Source organism: Tamandua tetradactyla, chromosome 19 (genome assembly GCF_023851605.1).
Source record: "Tamandua tetradactyla isolate mTamTet1 chromosome 19, mTamTet1.pri, whole genome shotgun sequence".
In the NCBI taxonomy this organism is placed as follows: Eukaryota; Metazoa; Chordata; class Mammalia; order Pilosa; family Myrmecophagidae; genus Tamandua; species Tamandua tetradactyla.
This window is the reverse complement of record NC_135345.1, coordinates 52,908,035-52,927,706: the sequence shown is the minus strand read 5'-3', so window position 1 is coordinate 52,927,706 and position 19,672 is coordinate 52,908,035. Positions and strand designations below refer to the sequence as shown.

General features: G+C 39.6%; 1 protein-coding gene across 1 annotated transcript in view; it reads left to right on the top strand.

Moving 5' to 3' along the window:
- Window positions 1-12,857: 12,857 nt before the first annotated feature.
- USP46 (ubiquitin specific peptidase 46) overlaps window positions 12,858-19,672 on the top strand; it is a 95,658-nt gene continuing 88,843 nt past the window's right edge. The window contains exon 1 of the mRNA XM_077136856.1: window positions 12,858-13,071. Coding sequence (XP_076992971.1) covers window positions 13,069-13,071 — 3 coding nt within the window. The 5' untranslated portion in view covers window positions 12,858-13,068. The remainder of the gene's footprint in view (window positions 13,072-19,672) is intronic.

Sequence of the window (19,672 nt, the reverse complement as noted above, 5' to 3'; positions counted from 1 at the left end):
ACAGGGTCTATTGTAAATGGTCCTAGATTGTAAGCTCTCACAGCAGTCACATGTATTTGGGAGTTATAACTGTTAATTTCTAAGTTCTGAGATGCTAAGCTATTTGTGTGTATAACTTGGTTGTTCCCTGGAACTATGGGTATTTGTGTGACACCGAGACTCAGAGTTAGAGTTCTGAAGCTATGAAAGTCAGCACTACCCCAAAAGCAACTAATGAAAAAGTTGAAAAAAAGTGATTAGATTTCAGCCAGAGGTACGAATAAAGGTGTTCTAGATAGGACCAAGATAAAACAGAATACAGGGTAAAGGATGAAATGGTCTATATTTAAAAATTTCAATCCTGTGATTGAAAAAATTTCAAAGGAAGAGGTGTTTATTTGGTGCAAAACTTGTATATTTGGTGCACTACCAAATATAAAAATTTTGCACCAAATAGCAAAAACTAGATAAAATAGCATTATCTAGTCTTACTTGTAGTGTCAGTTTATTGGAACACCATAATTACATGGAATTTTGAATAGGGAGTGAGATCTTGTTGGTTTGTACAGATTTGTATGATGCCCTGATACAGCCCAGAGTAATTTGGGTAGAGAATAAAAAAGTATTTGCAAAGTCCCCTTGAGGAACTTGGGAAAAAGGATGAAATATAAAACTTTCCCATCTGAGAATTCTTGATATTATTGCAAGCAATGGGGATAACCAATTTAATAGGCTGACCCTTCTATCTTGGGGCTCACCCCTATGAAACTCATTCATGTAAAGGTAAATCTAAGCCTACTTATAATTATACCTAAAGTCACCTCCAGAGAAACTCTTTTGTTGCTCAGATGTGGCCTTTCTCTCTAAACCAGTTCAGCAGGTGAACTCACTGCTTTTCCCCCTATGTGGGACATGACTCCCAGGGATGAAAATCTCCCTGGCAGTGTGGGACATGACTCTGTGGTTGAGCTGGGACCTGGCATCATGGGGTTGAGAAAACCTTCCTGACCAAAAGGGGAAGAGAGAAATGAGACAAAATAAAGTTTGAGTGGTTTCAAGATTTCAAACAAGGTTGAAATTTTATCCTGGAGGTTATTCTTATGTATCATATAGATATCCCTTTTTAGTTTATGGTGTATGGGAGTGGCTAGAGGGAAGTACCTGAGACTGGTGAACTATATTCCAGTGGCCTTGGTTCTTGAGGATGATTGTAAAACCATATAGCATAAATTTGTGATTGTGAAACCTTGTGGCTGATGCTCCCTTTATCCAGGGTATGGATAGATGAGTAAAAATATAAGGACAAAAAATAAATAATGATGGGGGTGTTCTACTTTGTAAGCTGCTGGAATGTGATATGCCAGAAACTGAATGGCTTTTTTTTTTGGTGCATGGTCCAGGAATTGAACCTGGGTCTCCGACATGGAAGACAAGCATTCTACCGGTGAACCACCCATGTACCCTATGAATGGCTTTTAAAAAGGGGACTTTATTAAGTTGCAAGTTTACAGTTTTAAGGCAGTGAACATGTCCAAATTAAGGTACCAACAAGAGGTTACTGTCACTCAAGAAAGGCTGATGACGTCTGGGGTTTCTCTCTCAGCTGGGAGGGCACATGGCAATATCTGCTAGTTCTTTCTCCTGGCTTTCTGGTGGCTCTAAAGCTTTTTCCAAAATGGTTCCCTCTTAAAGGGCTCCAATAAGCAAGTCCAGCTAGAATTGATAGAAATGTATCTCCATGTTAACTGTTTAATCAAAAGTTCCCACCCACAATGGGGTGGGTCAGTTCTCCATGGAAACAATCAGAAAGCTCCCCCCCCCCCCCCCAGCAATACTGAATGAAGATTAAAGAACCTGGCTTTTCTGGGATACATAATAGCTTCAAACAGGCACATCCCACCCTTTGGACATGTTCTTTCCAAAAGCCTTAAACCATTTCAGTAAGAAAACAAATACAATACAAAATCAGAAGCAGTGCTCAATGTCATCAAAGTCAGCTACAGGCATGGTCTGGCCTAAGGCAAAATTCTCCTCTGGCTCTGGATCTGTAAAACTCAGAACAGGTTATCTGCGCCTGTATACAGAGGAGGGACAATCATAGATACATGTTCCCATTTCCATAGGGAGGAACTGGAAAGAGCACAGAGGTTACTGGACCCATATAGTTCCTAAAATCTGCAGGGCAAACTCCATTAGATTTCAAAGTCTGACAGTTATTTATCATTGGGGCTTTGGAAAGCAGCAGTCTCACCCTTTCCAAGGGCCTGCAGTGGCCAGGCTCTCTCTAAATGCAACATTGGGGACATTGGGGAGCCCACCTTTTTCTTGGCTCCACCCTCTCCAAACATTGGGCACACCTGGGCTCTCTGCTATCTCCAGTCATATGCTTAACCCCTCTAGAACAATAGGGTGGCAGTCAGGCTCTCCCCAACTTCCAAGGAATGTGCTCCATTCTCTCTTAGGTCTGAGGTGAACAACTCTTCTTGAGCAAGGACGTGGAAGGCCCACCTTCTGCCTGTCAAAGTATTTTAAAGCAAATCAAAGATATGTTATTTTACCCCTAAAATTTCATTATGCATCTCAAAGAAAAGAAATAGTCCCACATGACAAAATTGCCAGTGTGATTGTTAAAAAAAATACACATTTCCAAATTCATAGTCAAATTCCTCAGTTGTCTAAATGTCTTTTTTACAGTTGGATTTTTGCATCAGGATTTATATAAAGTCTACACATTGTATCTAATTGTTATGTCTCCTGTTTCTTTAAAACCTCTCTTAGTCTAAAAAAAAAATATTAAAAAAACTTTTTTTCTCAATCCCTTTATCCTTTTTATAAAATTTTTTAAAGATATAATTCAAATACCATAAAATTCATCCTTTTTTAAAGTGCACAGTTTGATGATTTTTAGTAAATTTACAGTTATGCAATCATCACCATTATCTAATTCCAGAACATTTTCATCATCTCCCCTCAAAAGTCCTGTACCTATTAGCAGTCACTCCCTATTCTTTGCTCCCCCTACCATCTGGAAACTACTAATTCACTTTCTGTCTCTATGGGTTTGCCTATTTTGAACATTTCATGAAAATTTTCATATGAAAATGAAATCATATAATATGTGGTATTTTCACTTAGCATACTGTTTTCAAGGTTCATCTGTGTTGTAATTTGTATCAGTTCTTGTTACGGGTTGAACTGTGCCCCTCCTCAAAAAAAAGATATATTGACATTCTAACCACCAGTACTTCACAATGACCTTATTTGGAAATAAAGTCATTGCAGATGTCATTAGTTGAGATGAAATCACATTGGAGAATGGTGGGCCCTTAATACAATTATGGCTGGCATCCAATAAGCAGAGAAGAAGAGACATAGTCAGAGATGCACAGAAGAGAAGACCATGTGAAGACAGAGGCAGAGACTGTAGTTATGCAGTTATAAGCCATGGGATAGCAAGAATTGCTGTCACCACCAAAAACTAGAAAGAAGCAAGGAAGGATTCTTCCCTAGAGCCATTGGGGAGAACATGGTCCTGATGGCACCTCGATTTAGGACTTCTGGTCTCCAGATCTGAGAGATTAAATTTGTTTTTTTTTAAGCTACCAAATTTATGTTAATTTCTTACAGCAGCTCTAGGAGATTAATATAGTTCTTCATTCCTTTTAATGATGGAATACCACTTTGTTTATCCATTCATCTGTTGATGGCCATGTCTTTGACTTTTTTGAAGAAATCAGGTCAGTTGTCCTGTAACGTATTCCACATCCTGGATTTGGCCGATTGCTTACTCTTGGTGCTTAACTTGTTCCTCTATCTGTATTTTTCTCATAGACTTGAGACAAACCCTAAGTTCTTGAAAACTTGGTTGTTAAACTTGATACATGGCAGAATCACTTGGCAAGCTTGCTAACGGTAGAGTTTCAGGCTCCACCCCCAGAGATTTTGGTTTAGTAGGTAGTAGTCCAGGGGCTCAGGAACCTGCATTTTTAACATACCAGTTGATTTTGATGCCAGTATTCCAAGAAGACACTTTGAGAAAATCTTGATTTTAACGGCACTCGGCATTTCACAGGAAAGCCAAAAAATGTTGATAGGTCATTGGCTATAACTTTTAAGGGCCCAAGTTAGTATCCTAGCTGTTGTCTTCTGCATTGGAGATAAACGTTGGAAAGAATGATGGTTGAGAGAATTGTGCTGTGGATGTTAATTAGCTACCCTGGAATGAGTGAAGTAATCAAGTTTAACTGTGAAGGCAATGAAAGTTAAATGGCCTCTAAGAGTTAAATTACAGCACAGTTCTGAGTATTGACCTCAAAACTTATAAATCCACTAAGATTAATTAGTTGGGGTACTTTTTGATTTGGGAATTTTCTATTTTTAATCCGGAGCCAGTTTCTTTAAGGTGACCACAAACAAAATAATTTGTAGTATTCTAAGATAGCTAGCCTTTTACTTTAGAAATATACTACAACAAAGTATGACCATGTTGCTTGCAACACATTTTTATTATCTAAAAATAGTTAATATTTTTAGAGTTGTTTTCTCTTAATTTAATGAAAAGCATTTTCTCTCAGTAGATAAGATGAGCGATGCTTTTAAGGGTATTTTAAAGGTTCGCAATTAGCCAAATCTGCAAATGGAGTTCCATTTATTCTATGCATCTCATGAAGCTATTACAGGAGAGGGTAAGGTAGCTGAAGAAAAAAATCACTGGTGCTTTTTAGGAATTTGAAAGAAAAAATGGAACTCAAGGTATAAAAACTGGGTTTTAGTGTCGTAGGAGGACATTTACAGGGGAATTATCAGTGGAAGGGAATGGTTTAATTCCTGAGTAACAATAATCAACTTCTTTCTCAGTCTTCTTGTCTTCATTAGGTTGACTTGGAAGGATTGGGTTTCTACAGCAACAGTATATATTTTAAAATTTGTTATTGTAGAAAATTTTAAGTTTACCCCAAAGTAAGGAGAATAGTATGGTAAACCTCCATGTACTCAGCACCAAAATTCAGCAGTTAGCAATGTTTTGCTAATCCTGTTTCATCTGTCTACCTAACCTCAGTTTTGCTAAAGTATTTTCAAGCAAATTCCAGACATTGTGTCATTTCACCTAAGCATTTTAGTATGCAGCTCTAATTGATAAAGATTTTTTTAAAAACATAACTACCTATTATCACATCTCACAATAATTCCTTATTATCATCTAATATCACGTCCATAGTCAGATTTCCCTGTTTGACTTTTTATAGTTGGTTTCTTCTAATCAGGATCAAAACAAGGCTTTCAGTAGGATTTGGTTATGTCTTTAGCTCTCTTTTATTCTATAATACTCCTCCCTTCATCTGACGACTATTTGTTGTAGAAATTGGGTAGTTTGTTCTGTAAAATGATCCACAATCTGGATTTGGCTTTTTGTTTCCTGTTAGTGTCATTTACCTCAATTCTTTATCCCCTGTAACTTCCTATGAACTGACTTGAGGAGATTCAGGGTGAAGTTTTGGGGCCTGAAAACTTCACACTTCATAGTACACCCCATCATGAGGCTCTTAATGTCCATTTTTCTCATTTTTAGGGATGCTAGCTAGGCTTTATCAGTGGATTCAGGTGGCGTCAGTCTGATCTCTACATGGTGAAGTTGGGCATTGCCCTTTCACTGACTGTCTTTAGTTTTCATTTATGTTCATTGCCTATACCCTTTATTCCATTAGTAGTTATAAAATAGATTTTAAAAAATTCTATCATTTTTTAGCTGGATTTCTGTAAGGGAAAATTTTCCCTCAAAACTATTTGATTACCCTAAAAAGCAGTTCATATAGGAAAGGCAGGATAATTTCTTGTTTCTTTCACTTTATTTGTCAAATTTTACAGTAATAAAACCTCCAATAATGGTGGAGGAGATTTTATATCCTGAATTCAAAGATTTTATATATTTGACATTTCATCAAAAGCATATTTTGGAAATTGGTGCTGGAGACAGAATCAAGAAATTTTGGCATCAGCCTCTTTCCTTCCAAGATAGTGTTTCTCAAAGTATGGCCAGAGACCACATATAACACAATCCCCTGGGGTTTGTTAATATGTAAACTCCTGGGCCCACCAGGACCTGTAAGGTTAGAGTCTCTGGGAAGAGAGCCCTGGAATCTGCATTTCAAAAAACTTCTCTAGGGACTTCTAAAATGGCTTGGGAATGAGGATGACCTTATGGGGAAATCTATCAGAGCTCAAGAATAAAGCACTGAGCAATTAGAACAAAACAAGGTGTTCTGGTTTGCTAGCTGCTGAAATGCAATATGCCATAAATGGAATGGCTTTTAAAAAGGGGAATTTAATAAGTTGTAAGGTTTACAGTTCTAAGATGAGAAAATATTCCAATAGACAATTGAAACAAGTCTATAGAAACGTCCAGGCTAAGGCATCCAGGGAAAGATACCTTGATTCAAGAAGGCTGATGAAGTTCAGAGTTTCTTGCTCTCTGGAAAGGCACATGGCGAACATGGCATCATCTGCTAGCTTTCTCTCCTGGCTTCCTGTTCCATGAAGCTCCACGGGAGGCGTTTTCCTTTTTCATTTCCAAAGATTGCCGGCTTGTGGACTCTCTACTTCTCATGGCTGTGTCGTTCTCTGCTCTATTTGAATCTTTGTTTTCTCCAAACTTTCCTCTTTTATAGGATTCCAGTAAAGTAATCAAGACTCACCTAAAATGGGTGGAGACATGCCTCCACCTAATTCAGTTTAACAACCACTCTTGAGTGAGTCACATCTCCAGGGAGATAGATGATCTAATTAAAGTTTCAAACATACAGTACTGAATAGGAATTAGAAAAATGGCTGCCTTTACAAAATGGGATTAGGATTAAAACATGGCTTTTCTAGGGTACATACATCCTTTCAAATGGGCACACAAGGTCACAAGTTTCACCACTGATGATTCAAAGGGGGGAGGGTCTAGGTCCTTTAAGAAGACTCCAATAGACAAGAGTGGTTCTATGCGCTGATAGACTCCTTACAGAGCTGTATCTTTGTTGAAATAATCTGGGTTCTGCTTTCCCACTGTTATTACAACTCTGGGAAACTTTTACCACTGTAAATCCCACACAGCATTTCCCCCGTGGTTTCCTGAGGACACACTGCTGCTCACATCTCTAGCTTCAGATCCTGAACAGCTGCCACCCACTGGACCCCAGAGACTCCCACGGCATGATTTGTGTCATCTCATCAGGCAACACTCCTCTTTGTCCATTAGAACATGGAGTACCATTCCCACTTGAAGTATCAATTATCATTGTTCTCATAAGTTCTATTTTTGAATTGCTCATCTCCTCCAGGGAGCATACTTTCAGTATTTTATTAAAGTCCCCTAATGCTTGACATTTTGGGCAAAACAGTTGCTTAGCTGGTTTTCAAAAAAAGGTGATGATCCATTTTTTCAATTTTATGTCCTTTATTTATTGAATTTCAAATAGCATGGCTAAATGCACTGACTCAGGAAAAAAAACAAAACAAAACAGCAATACAGATGCTTAAAAGATGAGCCAAACTTGCAGATCTCCTTCTCAAATGGATTTCTCATTAATTAGAGAAAGCTCAAACTGCATTGCTCAGTATTTTTCTGTCCATGTACTTGGGGAAAATGTATGGGAATTCCCAGATCACTCTGATGAACGTAGCTCCATTATATGCCTTTAAAACTCTGTATTCTGTTTGAAGCCCATAGAATGGGCAAGAAAAAGGATGGCGCTGGGCAATCCAGCCAGAATCTGGAGTAATGTGTGGCCTATTTTGAAATTCTTCAAGCTGCTGTCATTACCCTGACATTGTCACCCCCCACCCCCCCACCCCCCCACCCCGGCCAGGCATAAACCTTGACACTATTTGATTAGGGCAGGAGTTGTACACACATACACCTATTGGGGAGGGGGGTCAGGAAAGTTGCAAAATGAGTGAGGGAACTGGATGGTAGACTCTGATAGATCAGGGCAACAAGTCCCTGTGTACCAGGGTGCTTCCATTCAGGGCCTTGCAGCTGCTACCAAGAAAATGGGCCTTGAGCATTTGACATTTCAAAAGAAGCTGACAATCTGGATTTTCATGAGAAATCTCTTGCTTTCCAATGTTGGCATTACTCCAAATGGTTTTACACCATGATAGTTAAACTAAACATGTCTGTGGGCCATGGTGTCAGGCTCTTGCTTTAGGGGATGCAGTACTTTAAATTAATACCACAATGAATATAAGATTACTCCTTTTTCCCAGATGAAGATGAGTGCAAGTTTGAGTCTACAGCTGGCTTGCTGATGCCATTAGTAGAGACTCAGGTGATAAAACTTATAGAGATAAATTTACTTTATTCTGGTCAGTAGACAGAAGCTAGACTTTTGCAGTTGTGCACCATGTGTCATGTAGGAACTCCGGATGAATGTGTATGGATCGGTGTGGAGTTATAACTCAAAGACCATGCTGTGCTGATAGTGGGCCAGCCGTGATATCTTCCTACAAGAAAGCTATCATGTTACCAAGTAAGTCCCATCTTGAGTTCTCAGAGGAAAACAGAGCTGAACATTTACATGGACAGCTTTATAAAACTCTAAGCCTTGACTTGCTGGCAAAGAAGATAGTGGAATTCAGACAGACTGCTTTTGTCCTTCTCAAGGGTGATAACCAGATAGCATGTTCCTTTGGAATTGGATTTCAGTGTTGAATTTGTCTTCTAATTAGTCAGGGAAAAAAAGCATGGCTATACAATTACAACATATGGACATACTGATCTTTTTTATGGTTAGCTAAGTGCACTTAGAAAATTAATCTGAACTTTGGGAAATTAGAATTGAGTTTAAAAGGAAATTTTAGTCCTAAGAAAGTAAGCCTAATAAAACCTGGGTACATATAAAAGGCTATGGGAGGCCTGCCTGTGCAAAAAAAAAAAAAAGAAAAAAAAGGCTGTGGCAGGTGCATGGGTGGTTCAGTGGTAGAATGTCTGCCTGCTATACAGGACACCTGGGTTCAGTCCCTGACCCATGCACCCCAAAAAATAAAAAAATAAGCAAAAGGCTATGGGTATATGGAATCGACTTCATCATTTTCGTTTTGGCTCTGCCTCCAAGTGGTTGTGGATCTTAATCATTTAACCTTGTCTGGCTCCAAGTTTGTTGATTTAGATATTCAGTTGTTCTACAGTTACCTTTCATTTTAAAAAAGCTTGTAGTTTCTCTGTTATTGCTTAAAGCCTTTGAATATCCAGTTCTCTATCTTGTTTTGTTTAAGAAAATATTAGACAAATCCTTCTGTTTACCAGATGATTCAGATGGACCTGCCACATATCTATGTTGCTGTTTTTGATATGGGCAGGCTCCGGGAATCAAACCTGGGTCTCCGGCATGCCAGGGGAGAATTCTGCCACTGAGTCACCGTTGCACTGCCCTATTTGCTGTTTTTATATTAGTTGTGACATGAACAGATTATTAAGATGGGCCTAAAAGGAAAGAAGATGTGAGCACATGAACAAAAATATTTTGCAAGCACCCTGTAGTCCTATGTGGTTATGTCTGCTCTGCTATAAAAGGAAACATAATTAGTTGTTTGTTAAAATATACCACTTTAATACTATAATGAAATATTACTATATACTCCCCGAATGGCTAAAGTTAGAAAGCCTGACAATAGTGTGGAGAGGACGTGAAACAACTGAAGCTCTGATGCTGTGCTGCTGGGAATGTATACTAACACTATCATTTAAAAAAACCTATTTGACAGTATCTACCAATGTTGAACATACATGTGCCTATATGACCCAGCAACTTTAAGTCTAGGCCTATACCCAGCAGTGATGCTGGCAGACAAGAATGTTCACAATAGCATTTTTGGTAATACCTTCAAGGTTGAATCAACCTAAATGTCCATTAATGTCGAATCTGTAAATAAATTGTGGCATCATCATATAATGGAATAATTTTCAGCAATGAAAACCAATCACATTCAGCTTTTCTGAAATACATGGATGAATTTCACAAATAAAACACTGGATAAGGGAAACCAGATACAAAGAGGACACATCGCTTACTTTTATTTATATAAAGTAAACAACAAACAAAAAAAAACTGGCAAAATTGAGCTTGGTGTCAGAAGTCAGGATGGGAGTTCCCCTTGGGGAAGAGAGGAATAGTGACTGGGAAGGGTTAAGAGGGGCCCTGTGGTAGTTAGATTCAGTTGTCAACTTGGCCAGGTGAAGGTGCCTAGTTCTGTTCCTGTGGACATGAGCCAATGGTATGTGAACCTCATCTGTTGCTGATTACATCTGCAGTCGGCTAGGAGGCGTGCCTGCTGCAATGAATGATGTTTGACTTAATTGGCTGGTGCTTAAATGAGAGAGCGCAACGCACAGCCTAAGCAGCTCGGCATTCCTCATCTCAGCACTCGCAGCTCAGCCCAGGCCTTTGGAGGTGCAGAAAGAAATTACCCTGGGGAAAGTTGTTGGAACCCAGAGACCTGGAGAGAAGGTCAGCAGAGACGACCCTGTGCCCTTCCCACATAAGAAAACCTCAGTTGAAAGTTAGCTGCCTTTCCTCTGAAGAACTAATTAAATAAATCCCCTTTTATTAAAAGCCAATCCGTCTCTGATGTGTTGCATTCCAGCAGCTAGCAAAATAGAATAGGCCCTTCAGGGATAATGTCTGGGTGTGTTCACTTGGTGACAATTCATGGAGTTGTGCACTTAAGATTTATGCACTAATCTGTATGCATGTTATGTCTTCATTAAAAATAGTTAAAAACCTAATGGAAAAACTAGGATGTTTTGTGTTTGAACATAACAATGGTTCTTTAAAAAGTTGTATTAATCTATAGGAATCAGTAATGGCTATTTTTACACTATATGAGTTGAAACTCATTATTTTATAAAACTGCCTTTGACCAAATGGTGCATAATTACCCCTCCAAAAAAAAAAAGATAAGAAAGCTCTGCTAGAATTGCCCTTTTCATTTAAAAAAAGGTCGAAACAGCAACAAATATAGTGTGCCTAAAATGGAAACATCTGCAATATCACTTTTTCAGAGATTCCAGTTGAACCAGAATTCTATCAACAACAACGTAAAACATTTGTATTGTTTGAACCAATCACTCCTTGGGAAACTTTTGAATCCACTTACTCTGCTTATGTAGATTTTCAAAGGCTTAATAGAATGAGTATAGAATACTGAGCAAGTCAATTTCCTTACAGCTCACCTCTTGTTGGCCACTGGTGACAGTAACAATGACCAGCGTTTTTACAGTGCTTTTCGGAGTACCACACCCTAAGAGGGTGCTCCTAAGGTGGGCCTTTCAGCGTAAACCGTAATCTGACCGCCTGACAGTATTTTTCAAGAAGAAATGGAAGGGTGGAGCCCTAAGCCCTGGCTGGAGACAAAGCTGTACAGTGAAGAGAGTCTGGAGACAAAGCTGTACAGTGAAGAGAGTTGAGAACAGCGTTACCTTGTTCTCAGTGGGCTACATAGTTTCCAGCTTTCCTGAAGGGCAGGAACACAGAGAATTTTAGGTGTCAGTTCTGAATCCTATGCCCTTCTACCAAGTGTTGGTAAAGCTATGAGTGTCATCACTGTAGGCTGGGGAGGATGCTGGCATATACAATGTCAAAAGTAAATGTTTCTTTTATTGTAAAACAGTGTTTATGGGCATGGAAGGAATGCAAATACCCCCATGGAAAGCCTGTTCTAAATTGGATCAGCCTATAGACCAACTATTCACTCTGCCCTATAGTATCTATAATTATAGTTCTTCCAATCTTATCCTTTTCCCACCTCCCCTTCGACAAATACTATTTTCTCTCAACAAATTCTTACTGTGTTGGATTTTAGAAAAAAGAATTCTAAGTACTAAAAGAACTCTTGATGGAGAGCCCTTTCAGCCCCCCTCCTCAGTGTCCTTGGTAGGTCCAAGGACCCAGATATGAACCACTTGCCATACTAGCTGGCATTGTATCCTCCAGACAGTGAGTGAAAACATCCCAGATAACTAGAAATACGGTTACAATTTGTTTCTGCTGATAACATCCTTTTCTCCCAGTTTCCCACCCTGCCCAGTGCATGCAGTTGCACATTAAAGGAGGGTAATGTGTCACTACCCCAGCAACCTATCATATCCTAAGTCAATAAGCCCCTTTGTTAGTGCAGTCTTGTTGGCACAATTTTTTCTTTAAAGGGCAGCCCCCCAAAGAGGGTGTCGGAGCCAGTTTTCTAACTTCCGCAGTCCTTTGTGTCGGTGGCTCCTGTCTGCTTCTTCCCGCTTTCCCTTCTCTAATAAATTTGTTAAGCTTTGACTCGCTGTCTTGTGTGGAATCCTTAACGACTCAATGCCTAACACTGAACAGTTACTATGCACCTACTGCTCTGTGGGATACAACAGTGACCAAAACAGTCAAAACTTCTTGGGGTCTTGGAATTTATATTCCTTCCTACTTTTCACTGAGAAAATTGAGTCCATCCCATGTTAATTTCCTCAACCTAATGGATGGGCTTCCTCCTTTCCAAATCTCCTGTGCTCTTGAATCTCTACTCCTACTTTCTAAAAATCATCCACACGAAGCCTCACTTCTAGGTTCACTGGTCCCACCTCCCCCCTTTGCTTTGTATGCTGTAATGTGGGGGTCACATTTCATTTTTTTTCCCATGTGAGTATCTCATTATTGTAGCACCATTTGTTGAATTTTTGTTGTTTGCTTGCTTTTTCCTTTGTTTTGCCAATGTTTGTTTTTGGGACATGCATGGGCTCGGAATCAAACCTGGGTCTCCCACATGGCAGGCAAGAATTCAACCACTCTTGCACCCCCTAGTCCCTCCCTTTTGATGATAAACATGCCATAAAATGAAACATAATGACAAAGTCTTCACTGATTCCCTTGTCCCCCTCAAGTTGCTGAGTAAGTCTCTTCTTACTTTATGGCCAAACTTCTCTAGCATGTCTTATTTCTCAGGAAGCTCATTTGCTTCAACTTCCTCACCACACACTCAACTTCTAAGTCCTGCCTTCTGAGCCTATCAGGGCCAGCAGTTCTATGCAATTCAGAACAGAACTTCGAAGAGAGAGAACGCCGTGAAACCAGGATGGTGAGTAAAGGGGTGCCAACCAAGTAAGCCATGTGTTTCAAGTTAAATGAGTACCTGCTAAGTTCTGAGAATCTCCTGTGTAGGTGCCTGGCATGGAGTGAAGCATTTTAGGTTTCTAAAGAAATATAAAAAATAATGTTTGATTTAGTATCCCTAAGGAAGATGAGAGTGAGAAGACTTCCTGTAGAAGGAAGGTGTGAGTTTTGAGGAATGAGTGGACTTAGAAAGAAGAATAACTGCCTCAGGTGGGGGACGTTGGGCTGCAAACCTGGAAGCATGAATAGCGTGTGTGCTGGTTTGAAAGGAACTATGCCCCCTAGAAAAGCCATGTTGTAATCAAAATATCATTTCATAAAGGTAGAACAATTTCTATTCAATACTGTACGTTTGAAACTGTAGTCAGATCATCTCCCTGGATGATGTGATTTAGTCAAGAATGGTGCTTAAACTGGATTAGGGGATCACATGTCTCCGCCCATTTGGGTGGGTCTTGAATGGTTTATTGGAGTCCTATAAAAGAGGAAATATTTTGGAGAATGCGAGATTCAGAGAGAGCAGAGCAGAATGACATAGCCACGAGAAGCTGAAGTCCACCAGCCAGCGACCTTTGGAAATGAAGAAGGGAAATACCTCCCAAGGAGATTCATGAAACAGGAAGCCAGGAGAAGCTAGCAGATGACGTCATGGTTGCCATGTGCCCTTCCAGCTGAGAGAGAAACGTTGAACGTCGTCGGCCTTCTTGAACCAAGGTATCTTTCCCCGGATGCCTTAAATTGGACATTTCTATAGACTTGTTTTAATTGGGACATTTTCTCGGCCTTAGAACTGTAAACTAGCAACTTATTAAATTCCCCTTGCTAAAAGCCATTCTGTTTCTGGTATATTGCATTCCAGCAGTTAGCAAACTAGAACAGCGTGTGATGTGTTTGTTTTACTTAGAGGTTGGAAGAGGTGGGACAGAGGTTAGGAAGGGTCTTACAAACCAGGCAGAGAAACCCTTACTGAAGATATTTTGAGCTCTGCCATGGTATCTCTATCCTTCTCTTCAAACATCTTTAGAGTTACCCACTTTTGTCAGATTTCTCACCTCCCTTTTGCTTATTAGCCCATTCCAGTATGTATTCTATCTAAATATTCCATCCAAACTGCTCTTGATGGAATTCAAAAGACTCTGATAATAGGTGAAAGAATTCTTACTTGACTCTCGGCAATTTACTTAGACCCTCTGAGCCTCAGTTTTCTCTTCTCTAAAATAGGGATTATATTATTTCTTCCCTCATAGTGCTGTTGGAAAGATTAAATGTCTGAATGCATGTTAAAGCCTTGTTAAAGAAGTGGATGTTGTTACCATTATTATTTCTCTTCCTTGATCTCTTAGCTGCATTTGATACATTGACCACTCTCTTCACTTTGAAATCTGCTTGGCTTGCCTTTTGAGATTTTTATATGGTTGTTTGCTTTCCTCCTACCACTTTGAAAGCTTTGTCTTAGCTTCCTTTGGCTCCTCTTCCTCCACCTAATCTTTGCAGGGTGGAGCTTTTCAAGACTTGATCCTAGCATCCTGTCTATTCCTACTCTATATGGTCTCCCTAGGCAATCTTATCCAATGTCCTCAATTATCTTCTCTATACAGTTACTCTTAGATTTTTATCCCTACTCCAGATTTTCTTCAGAGTCCCTGACTTATTTAGTCAAGGGCTTACTTGATATAACTATTTGGATGTGTCACGATTATCTCAAACTCAATGTATCTGAAACCAAACTCACTTCTTCCCAGCCACATATACCTGTAATCTCCTCTTTCCACATTTGCCATCTCAAAAAATACATTACTCTTCATTCAAGTCAGAAGCCTGGAACTTATCCTCAACTCATCCTCGTCCCTCATCCTGGCAATCACCAAGTTCAGTCAACTACTTCCCAAATAAGTCTTTAGTCCACCCATCTCTCTCTTTTTCCTTTGCTACTTATCTAAGACAAGGCTGCTAACAACTCACTCTGGGAGACTGTCCTCACTTTAGATTTCTAACTGGCCTCACCTAGAGCAGTCTTGCTTTTCTCCAACCCTCCTTCCTCATACTGTGGCCAAAGTAATGTTATCTCAGTTATTCAAAATGTATTATTGAATAAAAATCTAATTATGTTCCAAACTAGCTTAAAAATCCTTCAGTGCTGCTTTGTTCCAAAGGCTTAGGAAACCTTAACCGCACATAAATATATTCATAATTTTAGAGGTAGTTTCCTTGTTGGAGGAATTCTAATTTGCTCACTCCAAAATGTTCCTTATTTTATACTAGTAGCACACAAAAAATGGCAAAGACATTCATAAACAATGCCAGTGTCTCATATAGGGTCTGGCACAAAGTGTGTCTTTTAAAAAATATTTGTTGAATACATGATGAATAAAGAAAAAGCTTGTCAAACAGTTCTCACAGAATCAAAATATAATCCACAGAAACCAGTTTGGTAATTAAACTCAGGCCTACAGCCAGAAAAATGCTTTTTTCCCTTTGAGAGCCAAACATTTACCAGTCATTTATATATCAAATGAGCTGCAATAGTCTATTGCCAGTGAGAAAAAAGGGAAAGGAATTCATGTGCCAGGCATAGTGCTTAAGATTCCATGACATTAACAAAAAAGAGAGATTTTTAAAAAAGGCTCCTCCCCTCCAGGAACTTCCAGATCACTTACAGAGAGGCAGTTGTTCAAATAGTCAGTATTTGCTTTATTGATTCCTCCTAAGGACAAGACACCATACGTTTTACTGGTGTAAAACAGTGAGCAAAACCAGACACTGTCTTTTTACTTCATGACTGTAATAGTTAGATTCAGGTGTCAACTTGGCCAGATGATGGTGCTCAGTTGTTCTGTTGCTGTGGACTTAAACCATCAGGATGTAAAATTCATCTATGGCAGATTACATCTGTGGTCAGCTAAAGGGAGTGCCTTCCACAATGAGTGAGGTTTAAAAGCAGTCAGAAGAGAGATCCAAGGAGCTCAGCACAATGCAGCTTAGAGCTCAGAGCCAGCTCAGACCTAGACGTTTGGAGATATAGAAAAGACACTCCCCAGGCAAACCCGACTGATCCCAGAAGTCTGGAGATAGGACAGCAGATGTCACCTTGTGCCTTCCCATGTGATATAGAATCCCAGATGAAAGTTAGCTGCTGTGCTGGCTTGAAAGGATTATGTACTCTAGAACAGCCATGTTTTAATCATGAACCTATCTTGTGGGAGCAACCATTTATTTTAATCCCTATTCAGCACTATAGGTTGGAAAAGTTGATTATATTATCTCTATGGAGATTGTGGGGGTTAACCTTTGATTAGAGGGAGATGTGATGCCACCCATTCCAGGTGGATCTTGATTGGTTTACTGGAATCCTTTGAAAGAGGAATCATTTTGGAGAAAGCATCAGAGTCACTAGAGAGAAGAGCCACAAGAACCACTAGTGCCCATGAAGCCAGAGACCTTTGAAGATGAAGGAATATGCCCTTGGAGGAGCATCAAGAAACCAGAAGCTTGGAGAGAGAGTTAGCAGACATTGCCATGTTTGCCATGTGCCTTTCCAGTTGAGAAAGAAACCATGAATGTCATTGGTCTTGAACCATGGTATCATTCCCTGATAGCTCAGATTAGACATTTTTATAGCCTTGCTTTAATTTGGACACTTTCACAGCCTTAGAACTATAAACTAGCAACTTAATAAATTCTCCTTTTTAAAAGTCATTCCATTTCTGGTCTATCACATTCTCTGAAATCTTTCAGCCACTGAAACTGTATTTTGTCTCATTTCTCTCTTCTCCCTTTTGGTCAACAAGGCTTTCACAATCCCATGATGCCAGGTCCTGGCTCATCCCTGAGAGTCATATGCCATGTTACCAGGGAGATTTACACCCCTGGGAGTCATGTCCCATGTAGGATTAAGGGCAGTGCGTTCACCTACTGAGTTGGTTTAGAGAGAGAGGCCACATCTGAGCAACAAAAGTTCTCTGGGGGCAACTCTTACGCATAATCATAAGTAGGTTTAGCTTCTTCGCTAAGTTTCATAAGGGCAAACCCCAAGACTGAGGGGTCAGCATGTTGAATTGATTGTCCCGTGTTTGTGAGAATATCAGGAATTCCCCAGTTGGGAAAGCTTAGCATTTCCACCTTTCTCCCCTAGTCCCTCAAGGGGACTTTGCAAATACTTTTTTATTCTCTGCCCAAATTACTCTGGAATGTAGTAGGGTATCACACTAACCTGTACAAACAAGAAGATCTCACTTCCTATTCAAGGTTCCATGTAACTATGGTGTTAAAGTAAACTGACCCTACAAGTTAAATTAGATACTGTACAACCCAAAATATAAATTTTGCACCAAATAAACATTCCTTCCTTGGTTTCACATAAAGTTGAAGTTTTAAAATAGTATCATTCTTTACTCTGTATTCTGATTTAACTTAGTCCCATCCAGATCAGCTTCATTCATACCCATAGCCGAAGTCTGATCACTTTTTCAACTTTTTCAATAGTTGCTGACTTTCATAGCTTCAGAGCTCTAACACTATCTCATGTGTCATATAAATACTTGAAGGTCCAGGGAATGACCAGGCTATACACAGACAGCTCAGCATCTCAGAATTTAGAAATAACAGTTACAACTCTGGACTAGATATGACTGCTCCAAGAGCTTACCATCTAGGACCCTTTACAAAAGGACCCAGCCTGAGAACACATGCTCTCTGGGTCTGTATTTTTAACAAGTGCCCAGGTGATTTGTTAGCCGATGGACCACACTTTGCACACCAAGGAGATGGAAAGATTTCTTCCTTCAAACCTATTTAGGCTGTTTAAGCAAGCCTTTAACTCATCACTCCATCTGCCTGCTTTTCTCAGTCCTCACTCTACTGGTCCCTGTAAGGAACACTTTCCTCAAAGTTCTCTCATTAGCTTGTCAACATTTCAAAAGTTTACCTCTTATCACCTCCAAATAATGTTTACTCAACTGAGTAGAGCTGACATGATGATTATTCAGCCCAAGTCTCTTCAAATTTAAACCTGTGAACACCAACCTTGTAGTAGTGTAAAAATGTATTATTATTTATGAGTCTGACAAGATCTGCTGTGTGCAACTTATTAGTTGTGTATGTAATTCACTGCCTGATTTCAATCTGGATGTTTGTCCATATTTGAACACCTCAGTCTTAGGCTGTTAAAAAGACTTTTAACTTGCTAATATAGCACTCAGCAATGAGTGTTTTCAATCCTGTGAACTCTAAATCCATCATGCCAACGTCAGAAGATGGTATACATTTTCCATATCATGTAAGGCTTTGGATTAACATCTTTATAGTTGAACATCTGTGCAATTGAGTACTGAGGCCTGAGTTTCAGCCTGAAGTTGCTCCTGAACTTGTTTTATGACTTTCCTCAGAGCTTTAAAACATCCTGGACATCAGTTACACAATTGCCCATAGTCTGAGTGTCTTGCTTGTCTTCCCCTCCTCCTCCAATTTTCTTCAGCCAAATGAGCACACCAGCTTCTTCTGGAATTTGGGTAATAAGCTCTGGGTAGGATACTTGATCCTCTAAGTCTAATTCACTCGCCTGCAAAAAAGAGATAATAGCATCGACATCAAACACCTGATAGCTATTGTGCCAATGAAGGTGATCATGAATATAAAGCACCGTGACTGACAATAGTAAAAAAGCAAAGTTAACTATAACCATTGGCATTCTCAGGATCCATTTGGAAACAAGATTAAGGTAGAATGATATAAAATAAGCAGTAACTTTTTTCCTTAAATCCGTTGAAAATTATGTTCCCTCAAAATTTCAGTCAGCAGATGAATTTATCTTCTTTTATTTCCACCCTAGTTCCTGGGGATATTAGACATCATCTTCTTTCAAATCTTATGTGCATAACACTAAATAGATAATGGAAGATAAGGGTGGCATTTTCCTAGCACCCTGGTTAGATAAAAAGCTTTTTTCAATTATAATAATTCCTCTTCTAACTTAACTTACTAAATACATTTATTGGTTTAAGAATTCATTACGCGTTTAACATGCAAGAACTTCTTTTTGAAAGCATGCTTTGTATGGAAATAGGCTCCTTCAGTTCACCGAAACCTGTATCTGCTAAGGGGTGTACAGATTCGCGCTTTGAGCCAGTAGCCACGACCTCTATGGAGGAAATGAATATAATACGCTGGTACAGCATCCCTCTTAAAAAATAAAAAAGTTGGGTGCCCCTGGGAGAGTATGTTTTTCTTGAAATGCGAAAAAAGTTTTGTTTTTGCACTTTTCGGATTCAAATAGCTCCTTTGACAGTCCTTGCCCAGAACCGGGACTTTTCCTTTGTACCTGCTAATGTCACAAATTGGCTGAGTGCACCGTTGCTGGCCTCTGCTCAGATTCACTTTCCTGTCCCCTCCCAGCGCCCTTTACCAGGCTGCCGGTTCGCTGCCGGCCAGGGATTTCTGACCACTCCCTGATCCTGACCCCATTTTACTTTTGGGGTCCTCACCGGTACCATGCGGCGGAACCAAGGGAAGAAACGAAAAGCTAGATATAGTCACCCTGCCCCGCGCCAAAAATAAAACCCCAGGGTTGA